This window comes from Numenius arquata, chromosome 11 (genome assembly GCF_964106895.1).
Source record: "Numenius arquata chromosome 11, bNumArq3.hap1.1, whole genome shotgun sequence".
In the NCBI taxonomy this organism is placed as follows: domain Eukaryota; kingdom Metazoa; phylum Chordata; class Aves; order Charadriiformes; family Scolopacidae; genus Numenius; species Numenius arquata.
In genome coordinates, this window is record NC_133586.1 from 37,109,653 (window position 1) to 37,131,167 (window position 21,515).

Sequence of the window (21,515 nt, forward strand, 5' to 3'; positions counted from 1 at the left end):
TCTCAGAAAACATCTTCAGCAATTTCTGCTTTCTGCAACTTTTACCAAACCAATCTCTACTGGTATCAGAGTTAGACAAGTGTGGGGTTTCCAAACTTACCTGATTCCAACCACTCATGCTCTTATGGAGTTTGAGAACAGTCCTTGAAGACTGATAAACATGAAAAGTGCTTGGTATAAGGATATCTTTTTTCCTTAATATTACAGACTAATTCAGACTAATTCTTAAATCAGAGAGTTTTTGTGCAAAATTAAGTCCTAGAATGCCTGATAACCAATTAAAGTTTCCTTTCTGCTGTGCAATTATTTGGCAAACAGACTCTACAAAGATTGTGTGGAGCAAGAACTTTGCCTTGGATATGCAGTATAATCCATACAAATACATGCAGGCAGAGGTTCCCTGTGCTTTTTCGTGACTTCCACTCCTGTCAGTGGATCTTGCAACAGGCATTTCTAAACGAGCCTCAGAGGTGTGCAGGTGGCACTTGGAGCCCATTCACCCATTAAGACACTATCCACCTGCACACAAACTGGCAGCACATTGAGTGGGATAAGGCTAATGAGCTGCAAACTGATTTTTGTTCAGAGAGCTCTCTGCCTTTCCTTTTCTGTCTGCAAGAAGCCACTAAATAGCAGTGCATAAGCAAAAAACAAGGCATATTTTCCTGGTTCTTCCCAGCATACTTGGATTTTGGCTGGCCTTTTTCAATTCATTCTGCTGCATTTAGCCCAGTGTTGCTAAAGAAACAAAGCTGACATGATGCTATGTTCATCCTCTTTCTTCCCTAGTCACCTGCAACATACTGACCAATTCTGTTTTGACAAGCTCCATGAGATTGGTAGCTGGATAAAGCTCCAAATTTGTGCCCCAGGTGGGATTCAGCTGCTCCCTTGCACTGGCATCAACTGGTCATGGGCTCACAGCCACTGCTTAATGGTGAGTGATGGGAGGCAAAGGAGAAACTGGGACCATTGCAGGGAGAAAGTCTCAAGGTTATTGGGCACATCAGGTTTCATTAACTCTGCTCACGGAACAGCTGGGGCTGTGTGTACTTGGCGTTGTATGAACTGTACCAGGTAGAATAGAGCAAACTAGATATTTTACTGATTGCTGGTTAATGTGCCTTACAATGTTGACACTAAGACACTGCTATATTGTTGTGTTTATCCCCACTGGTTGCTGTTTTTGTGACACTGAAGCACGTGAAGCTACAGAGAAGCATTGTGGCACCACTTTGATTCAGAATAAACTCGGAATAGTTCTCTGAGTTCACCCTGCTTGAATCTGCCACTAAGTTGGCTACAGCAGCATCAGTTGGCTGCATGGTGGTGAAAGAAACCAGGCATCCTGCCTTTGCTGGAGCCTAGTCTTTGGGGGGGGTGTGTGTGTCTACTTCTTGCCACTGCAATGTAGTGGTGGTGTGATGGATGAGGATGCTAATGAGAGATCGCTTCCTACTCCAAGTACTACCAAGTCTGCAAGCACAAGAATCCTAGCACGAGAGTTCTTCTCTGATGCTGTGTTGGGGGGGATATTGAACAGCCCCTGAAAGCACTAACTGGATGCGTTCAAGGACCCTCACATCCTTCTTAAATTGTGGGACCCAGAACTGCACGCAGTACTCAAGTTGAGGCCACACCAACACTGAATACAAGAGAACTACCTCTTTTGACTGGCTTCTATCCGGAAGCATAGGGAAGAAGCAGTTGCGGTACACAAAATCTGGAAATGAAGAAATGAGACTTCAGTGGGGCTCACTCAGCATCTCTGGAAAGCATAAGATCGAGTTTTTTCTCCTTCCACTTGCTGCCGGGGAGTCTCCATCAGATAAAATGTCCCATTTTGTGCTGTTTCACTGGATTATGATACAGATCTTTATAGGTGAGTCTTCACCTGCTTTTTGTGTTCTTGCTGAGAAAACAAAAATTTTGTAAAATTAAAAATAGCAACACTTGTTTTGTGAAAACAAAACAGTGAAAAAGGTCACAATTGTATACAGAACTTCAAAGGTTTTTTTAGCTTACTGAGTTAATACTGATTGAGACTTCTTTTTCTCTTTAAAAATGTACGTGGTTTCCTCTGTGTATAGGCTTGGTTAATTCTTCTGTACCCCCAGATGATCTAATTTCTTTACTGCTGTTGAGTGTGTACTGCTGGCTTTGCTTCTTCATCTGTCTCTCCACCACGCTACAGTGCTAACACAGCACAAGCTAGGGAATTGAAATACTGACAGAGTAATGAATGTATATACATGATAAAGAGAGGATTTTCTGAAACTCTGAGGGCTGTCTGCGGCTATGAACTGAGTATGGGAAAGCGCGGCTGGAGATTCCTCTTCTCTTACTCCCAAGTGTTCAGTTCATCCATCTAAAATCTGAATCCTAAAAAAGATAGAAGTCAAAAGAAGAGTAACGTGGGAGACTGGGTCTTGCAAGCATGGTTGGTATCGGCTACATTTCTGCTTGCACATTTAGGGATCAGCAGTACATTTTCCAAATTGCCTGAGATGGCTCGGGAATGTCGGTTCACCCATTTTCAGTGGGGCATGAGCTTATGGGAGTTATGCTTTTAAATCACTTAGGCACTTCAGGAAATTCTCTCTCAGATGAATAAATATTAATTGGCTCAGGATGAAATATTATGTATAACATCTACAGCAAATGCGTTGCTCCTAAATTGATCTCAAAAGTAGTGAAAAAGTTTGGTCAGTGGCAGGATACACCAAGAGCCAAGAGGTGATCTGTGTCGCTTTCTATTTTGGAAGATGTATTAAACATCTGGAATCCATGTCTCTCTTACTTGGATTAAGGACTTTGAGTGGGAAACCTCACTGACTTCAGTGGTACTACCCAGGCATAGCTGATGCTCAGGTTGCCTTGGGTCAAACCTGGATGCCTCTCAGGAGGATCACTGCCATGGTCAAGGGTAGGATTCCTCTCACAGTAAGACTAGGGTGTCACAATATAAGACTCAAGAACCTCTTAATTTGAAGACATGTTTTGAAGTTCTATTTACTATTTCTTTTGGAAGAGGCTGCAACTGAGAAGTAAGTTATTGAGTCCTTGCAGAGGTTCATACCAGTGAATCAAGGCTGTTGCAGTATTGAAGCTTTCCATACCAACCTGCAGTGCAGGCAGATGTTGGCAAGATTAGCTTCACATAAATTTAAAGAGGATTTGAAACTGCAAAACCTGTAACTTTCTAGCACCAATACTGGTGGGAAACTGCACTGGAGACACCCTGGTGCCTTGTGTCTTCCCTCTTCTTCTTTTTATTTATTTATCTTTTTTTTTTTTTTTTTTAAAATAAGGTCAGGGCTCTGCTTCTTTCAAAGAGAAGAGCAGGCGGATTTTCATTTGTAAAGGGTCGCTAAATGAGGCTGCTTTTGTGCTGTACAGCACTGTGATGAAATAAGAACAGAAGATAAGCCCATTTCTCCTGAAGCAGCAGTGACAACTCCAGGAATAGTTTAAGCTGGTCTTGGTTTTACACAAATCTTTGTTGGGGTGAATTGAAAATATGTGTTAACCCGCTCAGTAACTAACCCCCTGCTCTCCTAGGGATACTTTCAAGGTCATCTGGATGAACTCTTTTGTTCTGTCATCACAGAAAGAGGCTGTTTTCTCTGTTTTGCTGTAACAAGGCATATGAACCTACCCTTTCCAAGGACTAAAACAAGCAGCCATCTTGCAAAGCCTTATCCTGTATGCGTGAATTTATTTTTTTGGCACATTCTATCTTCATTTCACTGCAAAAGCCTCTGCCCTTCACACCATATTGCATGTTGTTTTGTCTGCCTCTACTCTTTTAGCATTTGGAGCTGTGGAAATCTGAATGACTTGGCTTGTCTTGCCAATGGGATAAGCAATAATGAAGCCGAAATGTCATCCCAATAACAAGTCATGAGGCAGCCTGCCACAGACTAAAACCTCACCTGGGGAATAGTCCATTAAAGACAAAACAAAAGAGACATGGACACAGTTGGAAGCATCTGTTTGCTATCTGGGAGGCATGCCAAGAAGAAAAGGCATTCAAACAGCTGGCAAAATAGAAATGTTTGGCAAACCAGGGCCAAAGCTGGTGATAATAGCAGCAACTGCTGTAAGTCTTTTTTGGGGTAAGCAAGCTGGCCGTGAGACATCAGATCTGCAGAATGATCCTCTTGCTGAAGCAGAGGACCAGATCTGGATGCTACCCAGGTCCCTCCTTTCCTGCTCCACTATATGTAAAGCATAACATGGGGGTAAAGGCAACAAGGTAGGAGGACTGACACAAAGTAGATTAATGTAAACCAGAAAAGATTTGTTTCTGTATGGGAACCTTTTTTTGTATAGTGCCTTTCATGAAGAAGAGATTCCTTTTAGGGCAATCTGGGAACTGCATAGACAGTTAAGAAGGAACGATACATAGCAAAGATTCAAGACAGATACTAAGGTGGGTATTGGCTGTAAACGCCAAATATAGCTGGTCATTAAGAGTAAGAGCACAGGGAAAACATGCATATGCTCTTTTTAACATCAGTATAGCGCTAGCTTCGATGTACACTGTGCTCTGCAAGGTAAGTGGGATAGTTGGCAGGGCTTGCTCAGAAACAGAAAAAGCAGCACTTTCTGAGAACAGGTTCCATAACCGTATCCCACTGCTCTGCCAGCTTAATTAGGCCCTAATTTCACACATGAACAGGTACTTTGGACACTGCTATTGAGACTGTCAGTGAAAGACAACTATGACAGCATTTCCTTTTTGAAGGAGACAATGGTGGACTAGAGAAAAGCAGATGTATTTCACACTAGGTTTCTGAACAACTTTCAAACAATCTCTTAGGAGAGGAGGTGAGATGGGAGCAGAGTTCCCAAATTCCATTTGCACGGGTCTAGCCTACGCTCAGATTGCCAACTACAGACCTCTGCTTTGCTCACCACATGTTTGATTTGGCTCATATATTTCATGAGCAGCCCTCCAGCAGCTGGCTGAGGCCAGAGCATGGAGCCCTCCAGGAGCAGCAGCAAGCCAATGCCTGTGAGCTCCCGGCTGTCATCCACTGTGCCCTGGGCCATTAGCTGCCATCGGCTCCTGGGGAAGGCTCAGGGGATCCATAACTGTGCCCTGCCTGCCAGCAGGAGAGTTTCTTTTCTTACCTCATTGTGTTGCACAGGTAGATTCACTCATGGGAGAACTGCCAACACTCATCTTTCCTTGTTCTTCTTTGACAGCCCACACCGATTCCGAAGCTGTTGTTAGAGGAGTAATAGGGCAACCTGTTCAGTTGCCTTGCAAGTACGTGGTGACGCGACATAAGGACATCTCTGACATGTGCTGGGGCAGAGGCCCGTGTCCAAATTCAAAGTGCAGTGACAAAATTTTGCACACCACTGGGAATAGGGTGACATTCAGAAAGTCGCAGAGATACGATCTCCGGGGCTATATTTCCTACGGAGATGTGTCTCTCACGATTGCGAAAGTGACGGCAGAAGATGAGGGTACATACTGCTGCCGCATAGAGATCCCGGGCTGGTTCAACGACATCAAACAGAACATGCGGCTGGAGGTGGCCAGAGGTGAGTTTGGGGACCCCTGTGATACAGCCAGCAGGGAGAAACCTCCCTCTGGGTAGGAGTTTAAAACTGGAGTTTATGTGTTCTTTTTTTTGTTTGTTTCTTTGTTTGTTTGTTTTGGCAAAAAGTGTTTTTCCTAAATCACGTAGTTTTCAAGGGAGGTCTGCAACCAGTTGCCAATTTGAATCGCAGTCAATGAGCAGTTTTGATGAGAAAATAGTAACTTTTACCCTTCTTTTGCCTTTCAAATGAAATGTTTGATTTCTCATTGTGTAGCTGTATTTGACATTTTAAAAGATGACGGAATTGAAAAAGGGATTTATCATTTGAAGAGCCCTTGGAAAGAAATTCAGTTCTTCATTTGGAGTTCACTCCAACACCAAAAAGGCTTTCGTTTGGTTCATGTCATAAGGAGACCCACGTGTTTAGGAATTTTTTCTCAGAGTCTTGAAGGACTTTTCCCCCTTCCTATTATTTTGCTGAGCTGCAGGATAAAGTAAGGGTCTTACAAAGTCAAGAAGAGGCTGAAAAGCATTGCAAAGCACAGAGAAAAAGATGTACCCACCCTCCACACTGCAGAAAGACAATTTTTTTCCTGACTTTTATAGGGTGTTCAAGAGTGCAGTTGGTGCTGACGTACACAGCACTCTTGTATGCCTGTTGCAAGCGATATAACAGGAGAGTAGGGGGAAAATGCTGCAATCCCATGTCAGTTCCTAAGTTTGAGGGCAACAGAGTTCATAAAAAAAGGACTGGTTGAAAAGATTAGCAGGAAGATTTTTAGCTGAAGACTGAGCTGTTTTATTTATTTTATTTTTATGAGGACACTGAAAAGCAAAATCACAAAGTTTGCAAGGTTTTGGGTTCTACCATGAAGGGTTCTGGCCCTTCCATTTTCTAACAGCGTCAAGGAGGGGGTGCATGAGACCTTCAAAAAAAAAAGGCAAATCTGTAATTGCTTTGGCTGGGCCATGTCTTCTGCTAATTAAACCACCTTTTTAAATAGCAACTCTCCCAGCTTCATTCTCAGTATTTTAGCAGCTACATAGTTTTCATTCATTTCTGGCTTGGCTTTCCTCAGGGTCGGTTGTGAATGCTCTGATCTAGCTTTTCTTTTGGCTATGTTTTTTCCATACAGCCCCTCCAGTGACGACAACCACCACGAGAAAGCCTCCCGTTTCCCCAAAACGTTTTAGAAAAACAACTTTTGCTCCCCGAGCAACCTCTGAGCATCAAACAACAGCAGAGACTACTGTCCTCCTGACAACTACCATCCCCCCAGCAGCAACTGCAACCACCGATCATCAAACAACAGCAGAGACTACCGTCCTCCTGACAGCCACTGTCCCTGAAGCGACAACTGCAACCACGGAGTCTCTAGCGGGAATCACACTGGAGACCATTGTTCCCCCAACATTTGCTGTGACAGAAAATGATATTTTTCCAGAAACTGTGGTGACAACTAGTGCTCGCCCAGATTTTTCAACTGGTTTCCAAACAGCTGACACGAGGACTGAAGATGACTACATGTTCTGCCCAACAGAGTCTGTCCCTCTTCCTAGAGGTACAAAGGGTAACCAGCACCAATCCTTTCTTTTTTCTGTGTAGCATCTGGTCTGTGTTAGCCTGACTCGGGCATCATACAGACTCTCCAAATACCTATATTATATCTGGGAAGTCTTCTCTGAGATGCCCATAGGTATGTCTCAGTAGGTTTAAGGAAACACAGGTCAAATTTTGTGGATGATGCCAAACCAGGGTGAATGGCCAAGACAGCAGAGTGTCAGGCTTGCATTCAGAGGAGTTCTAACGGGCTGGAGAAATAATGTGATGGAAACCTCATGATGTACAACAGAAATAAATACAAAGTCCTGCACCTGGGATGGAGTAAGAGAGATTCACTCGACTATGCACTATTTTTTTTTCTTGATTTGGGAAAGACAATTGAAATGGTCTGCTGAAAAGTTTAGTTTAGAGCATGTTCTGCCTGAGCAATAAAGTCAGTGAGAATTCAAAACATGCTTAAAATTCAGTATTACATTGTCATCCCAAATGAAGGCTGCTGTTATTATTAATATTTAGGTGATGAGTCACCTATTATAATTCTAACCATTCCTAGGTGGCTCTTTATCCACACCAGTGACTTCTTTTCCACAGACTGATGTCTGCACACAAGGCTGGTTTTTGTACTTTTTTGGTGTCTTCTATCACTTGAAGTTCATCCTGACCTGAATCTCTGAGGACAGCTTTTCTGTACCATCTCTTGTCTTCCAGCCATAACAAGTGCCCCAGTTAAACTTGGCAACAATTAATTACATCCACAGCTGAATAGTTTAAACATCTAACTACTGGCCATGTTAGTAAAGTGCATCAGTTATCTGGGTAGGATGAGCCCCAGAAATAAAAACTGAGGTGCAGATTTTCACCTCTTAGTTCCAGATGCAGAACTGTGCAAGTGATTTTGAATGCCATATGAAGACCCTCCTAATCAGTGATCTTTATAAGCATGACTTTTTACTTTGTTTCAGTGACTACCAAATTCCCAAGTGCATTTCCGACCGCAGAGGGAACTAAAAGTGCTGACACTTCTCTCATGGTGGAAGACATGCCAACTGCAGGTGAGGAGGGTAACATTGCAAAGTCAGAAGTTGCATGTTCAAAGGTAAATGAAAAAGTTGTCATAAACAAAAGTAGTGACTATTCTTAAGTGTACCAAACATACTGATAGCTATTCATTGCATCTGGAAGTAAGAGGTATCTGGGGTCCCCACAGAAATTGTTTGTGGTCAGGACGTAACAACAGCTGAGAAATACATGTTTTTAAGCCTCCAAAGGAAGTAGATTTTGAGTCACTGACTACTGTCAGGTATCTCAGGTCTGAGAGAAGTTAAGACTTGGCTTTGTCACCATCCAACCTGAATTCTCAGGTATCTGATTTGTCATCACTCTGAGTTCATTGAGCTTTCAATTTTTAAATCCTCCCTGAGTGTTGTGAGCTTTGAACCTCGCTGAATATTCAGCCAGATGTGGCTGCAGTCTCAGCTCTCCAGTGCTCAACGTGTGTCCTTGGTCATGATGGAAAGCAGCAGGCAATTACCACAATTACCAGTCATTCCTTCAGAGAAAAGGAAATGATATACAAAACCATACCATACCTGAGAAATTAACAAACTTTCAGTCAAGTACATGTACATATCTTTCAGTCAAGTACAAAGTAGAATGGCTCAAGTTATTCAGGCGTGATAGTCTACCCACCAGATGCCCCTAAGTGAGAACTTAAAAAAGGAAAGCTGAAATTCAAGGATGATATGTCATATTTGGCTGTTAAGAGAGTTATTTTAGTTTCAACTAGTGCCAAGAATTTCTTCATTCTTAAAAACACAGTATTTAGATTTTTGCAGGTCTTTTTTACTAGACCTAGAGAATTACACTAGAAATAGAGTTTAGGAAGCTGTTCTTTAATGCCCCTGGAGAGGGCTCACAGAAGAGAATAAACTTGTCTCTTGAGCATTTGTGTGGGCTCTCACCCCTGTCTCACTTATCCAGAGCTGTATCAGAAAGATGACAATGTCTATATTCTGCCATTGCAAACAGGGAGTTTTGCAAGGGGTCTTACCTCTGGGATTCTGGGGGCAACTTCAGTTGTGAGTGTGGGCTAGAAAGAGCCACCACAAAAGCAATAACAGCAGAAAATATACCACGCTTATGTGAGTCATGTATACTCCCACCCATGCAAAAACTTGTGTCATGCTATTTCCGAGAGCCAAACTGTCATAAGGTGTGAAAATGCTACAGCATAACTGAGCACTGTCTAGTAAGAGCCATAAGCCAAGTTAAGTTCTTGACTCTGTCTCTTTTTACTCTGTGAAATAATGCACTAAATGGACCAACTTTAGCCTTATTGTAATGTAAGGGAAAGCTAACTTGTTGATGAACTCTGTATTGATGTTAGCACAGTGGCTGGGAGAGAAACACATAGTTGAGAGAGCGCTCCATTTCCAAGTACAATTCCTGCCAGTTAGGTTGGGTTAGCTGGGGTGGTTGGTTCCTGCTGACTGGGCTCTCATTTAGTTTCACCCTGTCTTGACCTGCTTTCCCCCCAGTAACTACCCCACCAGCACCAACCATGCTTTGGACCCCTTGCTCTTTCAGTAAGCAGCAGTAGTTGCTCCCATCAGGCTGGCTGCAGCATGCTACTGGAAAGTTTAATTTTGACTTGTGGGAGATGCACGTCAGAGTGAGATGTGCACTTCTTGTGTATTTGGGGGGAGCTCTGTTGGACTTCTGTCCCTTCCTCTCCCTTCCCTTCTTGGAAAAGAGTGGTGTTATAAAACAGGAGTATGGCAAAATGTTCATGTATCCCTGGGATTTTCAGCACTTGCTAGGGTTTTATTACCTATATATGTTTAGCTGTAGTGCTTATTAACCATAATCTCTTTTCTACTTCCGTGCAAAATTCTAGCTACAGTTGCATGGATATGAGCTACCTGTGCCCTGTCCCTGCCTTGCATGTCATCAAATAACATGCAAGCATGTTATTTGGTACATGGAGACAAATCAACTGATCTCTCGGAGACAGCTGATCAGAACTGAGAAATTTGGGGGAGAATAGGTTATTCACTGAATAACATACTCTGAAAAGTTTTTTAAAAACAGCAAAAAAGCAATTCTTTTTTCTAATACACTTATTTGTGACCATCTGATAACTCCCATCATCATGTGATGCTCTGGGTGTCTCATGCATAGAAAGTTTCCTTAGGCTGTGGTCTCGGGCACCACAAGCGTGTTACCTATACATGCCCCAACAAATTACTCATCTGGTCCCTGGCACATTTTGCTCAGATGGAGGCTCCACAGTTGTTCTCTTGTCAAACATTTGAAAGCGCTACTCATCACTGTCTTTCGACATATTAGGGTATTACCGAAGGCATAGGAGCTTTCCTGTCATAGGATGTAAGTCGAGGTTTTGATTCACTAAGCTGAATGACTCCTCTGTTTTTAAGATGCTGCGAAACATTGGGTGCTTCCTGCAACAGACTGAGTGCTCCAAATACTTCATTACTTTGTAGCATGAGGTCATGATAAGCCAAGGCCCAAGCCTAAATTAACTTTTTGTGACTTTAAATTCACTAACAAAAGTAAGAGAGTAGGATCATAAGATAACAGCAGAAAAGCTTGCTGCAAGAGTTCTTGGGGATTCATTTTTAGTTCATCTCTGTTTCTAAAGCTTAGAAAACTAGAACTGATTTATTCTTAATATCCCTAGATATTAGGGATATTTCTCTAGATAGGGAAAAAAAAAAAAAAGGGCATCCACTTCATAGAGCTTTCTTAAATCTGTGGTAAGTTACCTGAATGTAAAGATGTTTCCTCTGGTTTTCAATACTAATGCAGCTTTCGAATATTGCATCACACATAAGACTCACCACAATTAAACTGAGGCGGTTCCTCCACTTAGACTTGGACCTTGTTTACTACCTCTGCTCTCTACAACATCTTGTCATGTTACAGAAGTGAAAACTCCTTTGCAGCAGAGAAGTTTCTGCTGTCTTGCTTCATGGGCTATCCCTGGGAAGCCTCTTTCCTTGATGAAGACTGACATTTCCCAATGACTGCCTGATATACCACTTGTGGTGGAAACAGATTGTTTGCTTTTGGTTGTAAGGTGCTTTATTTCTCCTATTCAGGGCCAGATTGTGCTCTCCTCATTCCCTGAGAGTTCATTACTCCTTCTCTGAAACAGTGACTACCACAGTGGCCCTTACTCCTTCAGGTGACTGTGCCAGTAATAATTTCAGTCCCTTTTGTTTTTAGGGATTTCAGCAAATTCAGATGACAAGGCTGAGGAACAGGATGATACCAGAGATAAGGTAAAAAACTTCCTCTAAGTTTCAAGAGGGTTTAACTAGAATCCAGAAGGACAGCAGAACACGCTAGTGATTTTCAATGTATTCATACTAAAGGGACAGGATTTGCAAACAATAGCTTGAACTTTTGTTTAGAAGCTCAGGAGCGATCTATTCCTCTTCCCAGCGGATAGAGGCGAAGCCTGTGGCCATCCCATCTTGTTTGGAGACTTCAGAAAAACCTCATCCCCCTGACGCCCCTGTGGGACAGGCAGAGGTAGCACACTTGGGGTGCGATCAGGCAAAAGGCATCTTAGAAGGGTTGTTACGCTCCCCTGTCTCTAATTAAGAGAAGGATGAGGGTGACTAAGCTTCTACTTTAGACACCTTATTAAGAAGTTCATCTTAAGTGGGATGAATCTAGGCTCAAATGCTTCAGAATAAGATTTATTAAATACTTAACAGGTAATTCATGTTGTTTATCATGATCAACCTGATGTGTCTTCTCCATACTTTGCACAGGCAAGCTCAGAAAAGCCTTGCAAACCCCAGACCGATGCAGATATTTCAGAGCTCTTAGCCACTAGGCCAACCTGCTCCCGTGTGAATAGGTCTGCAGTAAACATGTTTCTAAATCCTTTTCCGTTTTCCTCTTCTCCCTTCCAGTTTCCCAGCTATGCCATTCTCATTGCCTGTCTCATAGCGCTGTCCATTCTTTTCATATTGATGCTCTCGGTGTTTTGGAAACGTAAGTATCCCTAAGCACTTAATTGACCAATGTTTCTAATGCTGGCCTAGCGCAGATGTCCTTCTGTGTCTCTGGTTAATCTTCTGGTAAATCTGCCATGGCCACTGTGACAGCACTCTGTTCTTTTTATGGGGGTTGCTGTCCTTACTCCAGGACTGTGTCACCACGAAGAGACCAGGGAGCATGAGTTGGTGGGGATGCAGCACGAGGAAGCCTGTGCAAAGAACGTGTTCACTCAGTTATTGCAGGTCTGGCTCATCTTGTTTGCTCTTCCTTTATAGTAAAGTGGTCTCGCAGTTTCCTGGAATTGCTCCTTACAGACATTTGTGTAACTTAAATAGGAATGAGACCCTTTCTTTCCTGCTTAGCCCACAGAAGTTTAGCAACTTGCTATCTTTGCTTCTGAACTCATTTGACAGATTCATTAGAATTATAGATTTCTTTTTGCCATTGTGACATTAATATTATTTTGCTTCTAGGTAAACACACAAAGAAGTTTATAATAAAAAGGTAATCCATTTTGTAATTTCCTATTAAAAGTTCCGATATAATTTTTCTTAGAGGCAGGAAGGAATTGGCCACTGATTGTAACGGGTATAGTATTGGCTTGAGGTGCTGACTACCAAAGTTGTATTATGAGGAAGCTTCAGGTGACTTCAACCCAGAAAATAAAACAGTGGTTCCTGGATACTGCTTCTATGCAGCAGTGAACAGACATCTGAGCCCTGGAGAACTTTGGCAAATGGTACTTACTGTTATGTAGTGACCCCGGTTTAGGGAAACACCTAATCTGCTTTATTCTTTGATCAAATATCAGGGCACGACTCTGGTGGGGTTATTTTCAAGAAATTAAGAGATAAATGGTTATGATGATCAACCAGCAAAATGATTGCTCGGAAAGGGATCAGGGATTTATGGACAGTCTGAACGAATGCACAACGAATGGGGCCCATGAAGGGCACACTGCGGCAGTGTGGCAAACCAAGCTTTTCACTAGTAAATAAATCCTGCAGCTCTCATGGGGCCACTGCACCCTCTTGCACACTCCTTGGGTCACACTGAAGGATCTGAGGTGATCATTGAGGTGATCGTTTTGAGGCAGATATGGAATGTCAGAGTATGAAGAGTCACCCCATGCAGGTGTAACTGATAAGTTCATGTCTTCTGGCTTACCTTGAAAAAAAGGATTTTCTCTAGACAAAACATGGGATAGTTCAGTGAAGTATCATCCCTTTGCCAAAGGCCGCTAATTTTTCAATAATAGATAGTCCACCACTGCATACCCCACCTAGGAGATAAGGATTGGGGTCCAAGGAGGGACTCTTTTCTGAATGCCATGGTGGTTACCCTGCAGCTGTCACTACGAAATCTGAACAGCCCTTTCCTATCCATTAGAAGAATGCAAACAATTCTTTCTCTGGTGTATAAAGTAGGCATTGCACCACTGAAGTCAGTGGACTCAGTAGCTTCTGGTCTCTGTTTCAATGGGAATTTGCTGACATTACAAATAAGAAAGGGTGCTCTGAAGCAGCAGTGTGCTTTTCCCCATCCATAGTGATCTATGCTTCTCATTACAGCCTTGGACCAGTGGAAGATGCTGAAAAAGTTTTCAATGGCACTGAAGGAGAAAACAGCATGTTTTCCTTGTGAAGACCTCCTACGTCATCTGTGGACATCATGGAAAATAAAAAGGGCCTGTTTTGTGCTGCACTGAGAGATGCTTATGAGCCCTCAAAATATCAGTGGGTGAAAACCAAAGGCCAAAGCTTCACCTGTGAAAATTTAAAATCTTTGTGCAAATTTTGCCAAGTCACCTTTAAAACTCATTGCAAAAAGAAGCTTCTTTGAGAAGGTGCTTTATGCATTATTCATAGGTGTTTCCAGCATCCGCATTCTAACTAATACCATGTTACAGAATTGAATTTGGTTTTCTCCATTTTTACTAATGCTCTTCCTTGAATACAACTTACACTGTGAGGAACAGAAGAGAGAAGAACTAACATGGAATGCTGACTAACTTCAAATTGCCAAAAATAAAATAAAATCAGGAAATAGTGGTCTTATTGCTTTTATATAATCAAGAGAAAAATTAAGGTGTAAGAATGCCATGAGTATAAATAAAAAATGCAGATTACTTAATGGGTACTAATGCTGCCTGTGATTCAGTATGTTTGAATGACCCTTGGAGACTATATTAATAAACTTTGCAATTTACCACTAGCAATTGTATTTCTTATGCCACATCCTAAGGCATTTGAGCAGGAGTTAGTTATTCGCCAGACGTAGAAATGACTGGTGTGCTGTCTCAGCTCTCCAAAGTACTGCAGTATTTCCAGAGGTGGGAAAATGCCCAGAAGATCAACCTGCGGGAAAATTTTACTATCCTGCCCCCACAAGCCCCCACACCACTTATTTGTAAATCCATGTCTTCCCCCATCAATGTGCATAGGGGATCCCCAGTCATTTGTTTGGAGTTGCCTTTTGGTCCTCATGACAACAACATGCAAAACCCAGCAGCTCTCGCGGTGGAGTCTGCTTGGCAATGCAGACCCACACCGTGCAGCCCCAGGGTGCGTCATTTAGGGCCCCAGCACCCAGTCACAGCGTAGCATAGTGCTGTCCGGCTGGGTTTTGTATGGATGAGACTGGGGTGCCCAGTCCTACCAGTGCTGCCTGTTTATCTTTTAGAGAAGTCGCAGGTGAGAAGCATAATGCAGAGCACAGCCACATCTTGGAAACTTTGTCCCTTCAGGTGCCCATGGAAGGTGGGTGAAGCTACCTCCATGTTTCTGAGCAGCATAGGCAAAAATCCAGTAAAAGGCTCCAGGGACAGTAAAAAAAGTGAAGAAGAAGAGATGAAGGGTGGCATTCACCTGCTGCTACTTCTATTAGGGACAGAAGGGCTGCAGGGGAGAACATTGCTGCTGCTGGGGACAGAATTTGTCCCCCATCCTTCTCTGCAGCAACAAGTTCCCCCCACACTCCTACCCCATCCTCAGGGACACCAGCAGGACCTGCCATACCTGTTCCCAGGACTTTGGTGTCCCAGAGGTGGCGAGCAGGCTGTGGCTGCTTAGCTGCTTGCACATAGCCCTGTGTTGCTCTTCGAGCTGACCCTGAGGATGGGGATGGTTTGGACACTGTGGGCTGCATGGGCACCTGTGTGGTTAGTACAGGGGGTTCTCCATGCTGTGGACCTTGGCTTGGCCCCAGGCTGCCTGAGCAGGAGGCAAGGCTGCCGGCACCACAGAGCAGTCCAGGGAAATCCAGAAATCCTCCCTGTTATCCTCAAGCCCTGTAAATGCTGCCATAATGATAGCTCTACAGCACTAACCTTGTCTTCTGCTCAACTGGGAAAACTGGAGCCTTCAAGTGGCTGCAAGGCAGATCAGCAATGCATGGCAGAGCGAAGCCCATCATTTCACCATACTAATCACACCTTTTCTGAGGGGGGTTTTGCTTATGTTTCAGCTGGGTTGAGATCTAAGCTTTAAAAACCAGACTGAATTGGTAACCAGCCTGGAGGCATTAGTGGAGTGGGACCATCCATGGAGGCCGGGGGATCATCTATGGGATATGCTGCAGAGCTTTGATGTATCTCCTTGGGGTCTTCACCAACTCTGTTGCAGTGACTATGGGAACAGCATGGGAGAAGGTTCAAAGCCACAACACCGTTTGTTATGTCCATTGCCTGGGTTCACCAGTCCCTGCTATGGCAACTCTGGGCAACGACAACTTGAAGCAAGATCCCATTGTGGGAATAGCATTTGATCACAAGAAAACATCTTGTGGCAGCTTCGGACTTCCCCGCTACTCATGCCCAGGGCTGTGGTGAAAGTTTTTGACTCTACAGCGTCTTCTCACAGGCCATGAGTTAGGGGGAGGCAGGGGAGGTTCCTCTTTGGGTTCCTTCTCTGTCTTGCTGCGGTTCAGCAACCTGCTGCCCTGGTCTAGCCACGTTGTGGGTGGCCAAGCGGAGGATGTGGCCTGCAGCCTCCCAGGTTGGGTTTGCTCAGCTGAGACCCGTGTCTGTCCCACACTGGTTAATGCGGCTGCTGCCGCCCCAACACACAGCACAAGCTGAGCCTGGGGGCTGGCGCCTGAGCCAGCCAACACTGCTTCTAGGCATGAATCCCACACAAATCTGTAAGGAATAAAAGGGGAAAAAAGACCCAAACAGTTTTGATGTACTCCTTTAAAAGAAAAAAAAAAAAAAGCTTCCCCCCCCCCTCCCCGCCCCCGCAGGTAAACCCGCTAATTAAGCCAGCAATATCTTAATTGCAACTTCCAATTGGCAAGGCTGGGCCAATCCTTTTGCTCTTATTAATTAGCTCTGCACTAATGACTTCTTTAGAGCTGGGTTGTCTCTTGCTGGGGAAGGTTCTAGCACATTTGCTGTGGTGCTGGCTGGGCACGAAGGCCCTGCTTTGGGGAGCTGCACAATGGCAGAAGAAATAGGAGCCAACAAAGTGAGTTTGATCTGGTCAGCCATGTGGAAATGCAGCCCAGAGATGCTGTAGGGAAGCTGTAAGCGTAACTTATGTCGCTGAGCTTTTTTTGTATATCTTTTTATCCACCCCAATTACTGAGGCTGAGGTTTGGGTTTAGAGTGGTGATTGGAAGCAAGGAATGTGGGTTATATTTAAATGAAAATGCATTGAAGTAATTTCTGAGGAACTGGCCCTGGCTGTCAGTATGTTCAGCAGAAGGTTAAAGGGAGCCTTTTAAAATGTAGCTGGAGGAAAAAGAAATGCTGTTTTCTAAAAGCAACAGGAGCCCCAAAATGCAGTGTCTGGGTCTAGTGAAGAAAAACTGGATGAAAGCAGCAGGTTTTTAGCAAGAAAAGACTGTCAGAGAGTATGTCATTGGCATCTGGAAATGTTAGTCTTTATTTTTAAGATTTTTAGCTTGGAAGGCAAAGAAGAAGTGCACTTGGGTAAACATTAAGGCACTGCAGCCCAGAAAACCCTTCAGTAAGCAGCTTAAACCAATACGCAGTGTTTTAGCTGCAAAGCCCTACAGGGGCCAGTACTTCAGACTGGAAACCTTGGACAGAAGGCAGCCCGGCCCCTGGCAGTGCCGCAAGGCTCATGCTGGTGTCTTGGGGGGGGCAGGTTTCCTCCAGAGTTGCTGCCCATTGAATTTGCTGAAGCAGCAGTCCCTGCAAAGTCTGCCCGTGTATGCCTTCACCCTGCCCTCGTGGGCCTCCCGTACCTCCCAGGGAGCTGCCAAGGAGCAAAACCGTTGGCTTTAAAGCTGCCATACGTTTCCCCAAAAATTCCAGTCCTGTCAGACCTTGCCTGCCGCCACCTCTCACCCTGCCAAGTGCTAAGACCTGAGATCATCCAGGTTTAACACCTCCTCCCAGTGCCCTGAGCTGCTGAAGTTATTGCAGTGTTTATGGACTTGCGCTGGGAGCCTGTGGCTAGAGTGAAGCGGGTTTTAATTTGTTCCGAGTCCACGTCAAGCCTAAATGGTGTTGTATCTGGGGAGGCTGGCTCTGCTCCATGGAGCAAGGTGGTTAATTAATGAAGGATTTAGCTTTCGGTCCAAGTAATAATTTTCACTGGACTCCAGTACTTCGTGGACAATTGTCTGTATCAAAATGACCAACGAAATTGGGTAAAGGAGGTCTGACGTGAAGAGATAATGACTGAACTACCCGATTAGTATGGAGGAGGTACAGAAAAGCAATTAAAAAGGGGGATCTGGATATTTTGAGACATGGGATTGGCTAATGAGAAAACAGGAGGAAATACTGAAGAAAAAAAGGCAAGTGCTGACTTAGGAATACAAATCCTTTAAAGAGAAACCAGAGGAATGAATTAAATATCATTTTGAGATTAATGAGAGACCTTTCTTAATAGACTTTATTGGAGCTGACTGCTCTGATAGTCCCTTTCCATCTCAGCAGCACATTTCATTATGTTTCCAGGTTTGTTTCTTAGCCTTAATGTGCTTTTCTAGGCATTTTTTAAGGTTAATATAAATAAATCTCTGTGTTCCAAAGGTGGAATCTAATTGGAGCTTAAGAAAGAGCAAGCAGAAGGGAAGAATGTGGCTGAGTACATAGGAAATTAGAAATAAGAATAAATAGCATCATGGGACTCAGGGAAAGAACAGAGATAACTGCACAGTGTGAGATGAATGCATGAAAAAGTGGAAAATTTTAGCCTGGTAGAAAGAGGAAATAGGACGTGTTGCTGCAGACGTGACAGCAGATGGCAAAATTGAGCTGCAGAGGCAGAGCAGAGAAACAGCTGGAGAGATTGGAAGAGGCTGTAAAGGTGATGCAGATTTGCTGCCACCAAGCAGAATAAATGCAGCCTCCTCCAGTCACGATGGAGGTCCCATCCGGGACCCCAGCTCATGCCAGGCTCCAAGGCACACTTTTGGCACGCTTGGCCTGGGCTCCAGATCATGTGTCTTCTAGCAACACAATTTCCTGCAAGTCCCAGTAGTGCCCTGGTTTTCTTGTGCTCCTGAGGCCGCGGTGGCCATGCACTTCTTGGTTTCCTCTTCTCACTGATGTATAACCCCAGCTGGGAGCAGTGTGGCTTTGGTTTCTGTTGCTAATTTAAAACACAAAATCCAAGGCTCGGCACCTCCTGCAATCACACTGTGGCAGCAGTGACATGGCAAAATAAACATCAACCTCTAACCATCCCATAGCTAAACTCAGCATCCACTCCCTCGTGCTCTCAAGCTCGTGAGAAAGGGTGCTGGTCTTGGCAAGGGGCTCTCCAAGTGATCATTTTGGGAAGTGCTCAGAACTAAGAGAAACACTGAGATTAGAGTGGGGCTTCCTACAGAGAACCCTTTGCTCAGAAGGCTTGTCTCCTTACCCTGTGGTAACCTCGGTTTATGAGCTCCTGCTTTTTTTACTTCTGAGATAGGAGGCCACAAGGACACAGGGAAGATGGATGCAAACTAGAGTTTGCAAAAACTGTTGGAAGAGTTGGGAAGGAGGGTGTTGGGAAATGATCTTTGATAGAAGTTCATTAACTTTCTTCAGTCTTTCAAACACTGAGCCATCTCCAAGGGGAAGGGAAATCCACCACTTCCCAAAACGTTGGTTTGTGTTCTTCTGAGAAGGCAAGAAGCTGCATGTTCTGCTGCTGTTTCAAAAATGCAGATTATTTTTATAAAGCATATATATCTAGAAAAAAGGAAAGGGTTGTGCTTGTGGTGTTTTGTGTGGTTTTGTTTGTGTGGTTTGTTTGTTTTTTTTTAATACCTAAGAAAAGAGGGGTTGGGTAGATAATCAAAACCAGGTAGTAACTCCTCTCTATGGTTATGCTTTCTAAAACACAGAATACTAAGGCCTGGCTCTCCTCTTGCATGTACTGGTGTATGCTCTGTAGTTCCACTGATGTTAGTGAACCTTGAATCCTTGAAGGTAACCTCTTTTCATGCTTAGTTGTACGTCTAATGAAGATTCATGGCTTCAAAGTTGCTCTCTAGCACCAGAGCTGGTGTCATTCTTAACTAAGCCATCCAGTAGTTAATACACACTACACAATCATCTGCATATTTAATGCAGGGCACAGAATTTCTATGGAGAAATCTATAGCTTTTAATCCAGTGATGAATCATTTATGGGATTTTGGATTATTCACTTTGCACTGAATTAAGTTGTCTCTCTTTCACAAAGTGAGACCCCCCTGACATGGTCTGCGTCACAGTCCAGGCTGCACAGTGATGTATGTTGCTGGGATGAATTATTTATTGGATGTTTTAGATCACTTGCCCAGCAGTGAACTAAGCTCGTTAATTTTAAATCTGTTCATATCTATTCCTAAGTACACAAAAAGGATTTTATGTACATGAAATTCATCTCCCCTTCTTCCTTCTCCTTCCAGTGCACTAGTGAATTATGCATGAAGTCTGGAGTGGGTTAGTTTTGGGTGCAAACTTTCCCTTAGGGGATGTAGAGGCAGCATCCTGGTGTGGGGGACTGTTTGTCCAAACTGTTTTTGGATCTGGTGTGCAGAAGGTGTTTGTGTGAGCCCTTCAGCTCCCAGTTGTGTCCTACTTTAAAAACTGTGGAACTGAAATAATTGTGGTTTCTCAGCCTGTAATGCACATGATATAGTCCTCTTAAGCCCAAGGGAGCTGTGCAGAGAACTTATCAATGGACCTTAGTATGGGGAGTAGGGAAACTCCCTTAGATGGTAATGATCAAGGACTGATTTATTTATTTATTTATTTATTTTAAATTTCAACCTGCAAGCCTCAGCCCATGCTGGGGCAGAGCTTTCCCAGGGCTTTCCTGCGAGCTGTGCTTCAAGGGCAAGGGGAAATCAATCTCTCAATGGAGCAGTGAGTCAATGCTGCTTTTGAATTCTGCTTGGTGTTTTATGCCCTTGGTCCATTATCTAATGGAGAATATGATGAGGTAATTATGGAAATACACAAATTGCAACCTCATGAATACCAAAGAAATTCGTGATGATCCATGCTAAAAGAATGCATAAAAATGCAAATCATTTGTAAATGGGGAGCAGTAAATCTTGTTAATATTAATAACTTAGAGCATTTAATTGCATCAGGTCTGGATGAATTCTAACCAAAGCCCTCTGAAGAGAGGTTTTTAAGACTCTATACTGTGAACTGTGTACCGTGAGGTCAAGGGGAGCTCTAACTTGGATCCACTTGGTGTGCGGTTACCTTTGCCTTAACTACAGAAGTTGAGGGAGGGAGGATGGGACTGGTCCAGGAGGTGACCCAGCTCACCCAAGGGAAGGTGGGGGATACTCTTTTGTGGGAGAACTTCAAAACTCAGTTGGGCATTGCTAACTATGTGCAAGATCCTGGACTCGTATCATAGGGACTCACAGCATGAGACTTTGTGTCTGCTGTGTGGCTTTGACAGTACAGTTAGGTTAATTAACACTGTTGGCAAAGATGTCCTGGGTGTGTAAAGCCTCATTGCCTTGTCAGACATGCAGGCTCTGTCCTAGCTGGACCAGTGCTGGGGAGCATGGCTATCTCTGAAGCTGAGAGTGGATTGTCTCTGAGGTGGGATCAGGTCTCCATCTTCTTCTCTAGGACAGGATATTTGTGTCATTCTGTCTTCTTAAAGTAATTTTTTTCCCCACTTGCATTATTAATAGTATGTAACAGTATGTAACAGTATGCAGTAGGCTACCAAGTAAAGAGCTCTGGTAAAGTGCATCATGTCTCTACAGAAAGTTAGCTTATCAGCTGTGGGCAAAGATGTCATCAACGTGCTGAGCTATCTCTACAGGCTCTGCGGTGGCTGTGTCACAACACAGAGGAGATGGTAGAGAACTAGAGCCTGCAGAGGACTTGGAGTTTGCAGAAGGCCATTAAATGAAGCAGAGTCATAAAACTGGAATGAG

At 43.7% G+C, this 21,515-nt stretch overlaps 1 protein-coding gene across 1 annotated transcript; it reads left to right on the forward strand.

Annotated features, from left to right (window-relative positions):
- Window positions 1-1,833: 1,833 nt before the first annotated feature.
- Window positions 1,834-12,653, forward strand: LOC141470078 (uncharacterized). Its single transcript, XM_074156002.1, has 8 exons — window positions 1,834-1,882; window positions 5,215-5,559; window positions 6,695-7,129; window positions 8,085-8,174; window positions 11,371-11,426; window positions 12,069-12,150; window positions 12,304-12,398; window positions 12,630-12,653. The coding sequence occupies exons 1-8, from the start codon at window positions 1,834-1,836 to the stop codon at window positions 12,651-12,653; spliced, it is 1,176 nt and encodes a 391-aa protein (XP_074012103.1).
- The last annotated feature ends 8,862 nt before the right edge of the window (window positions 12,654-21,515 follow it).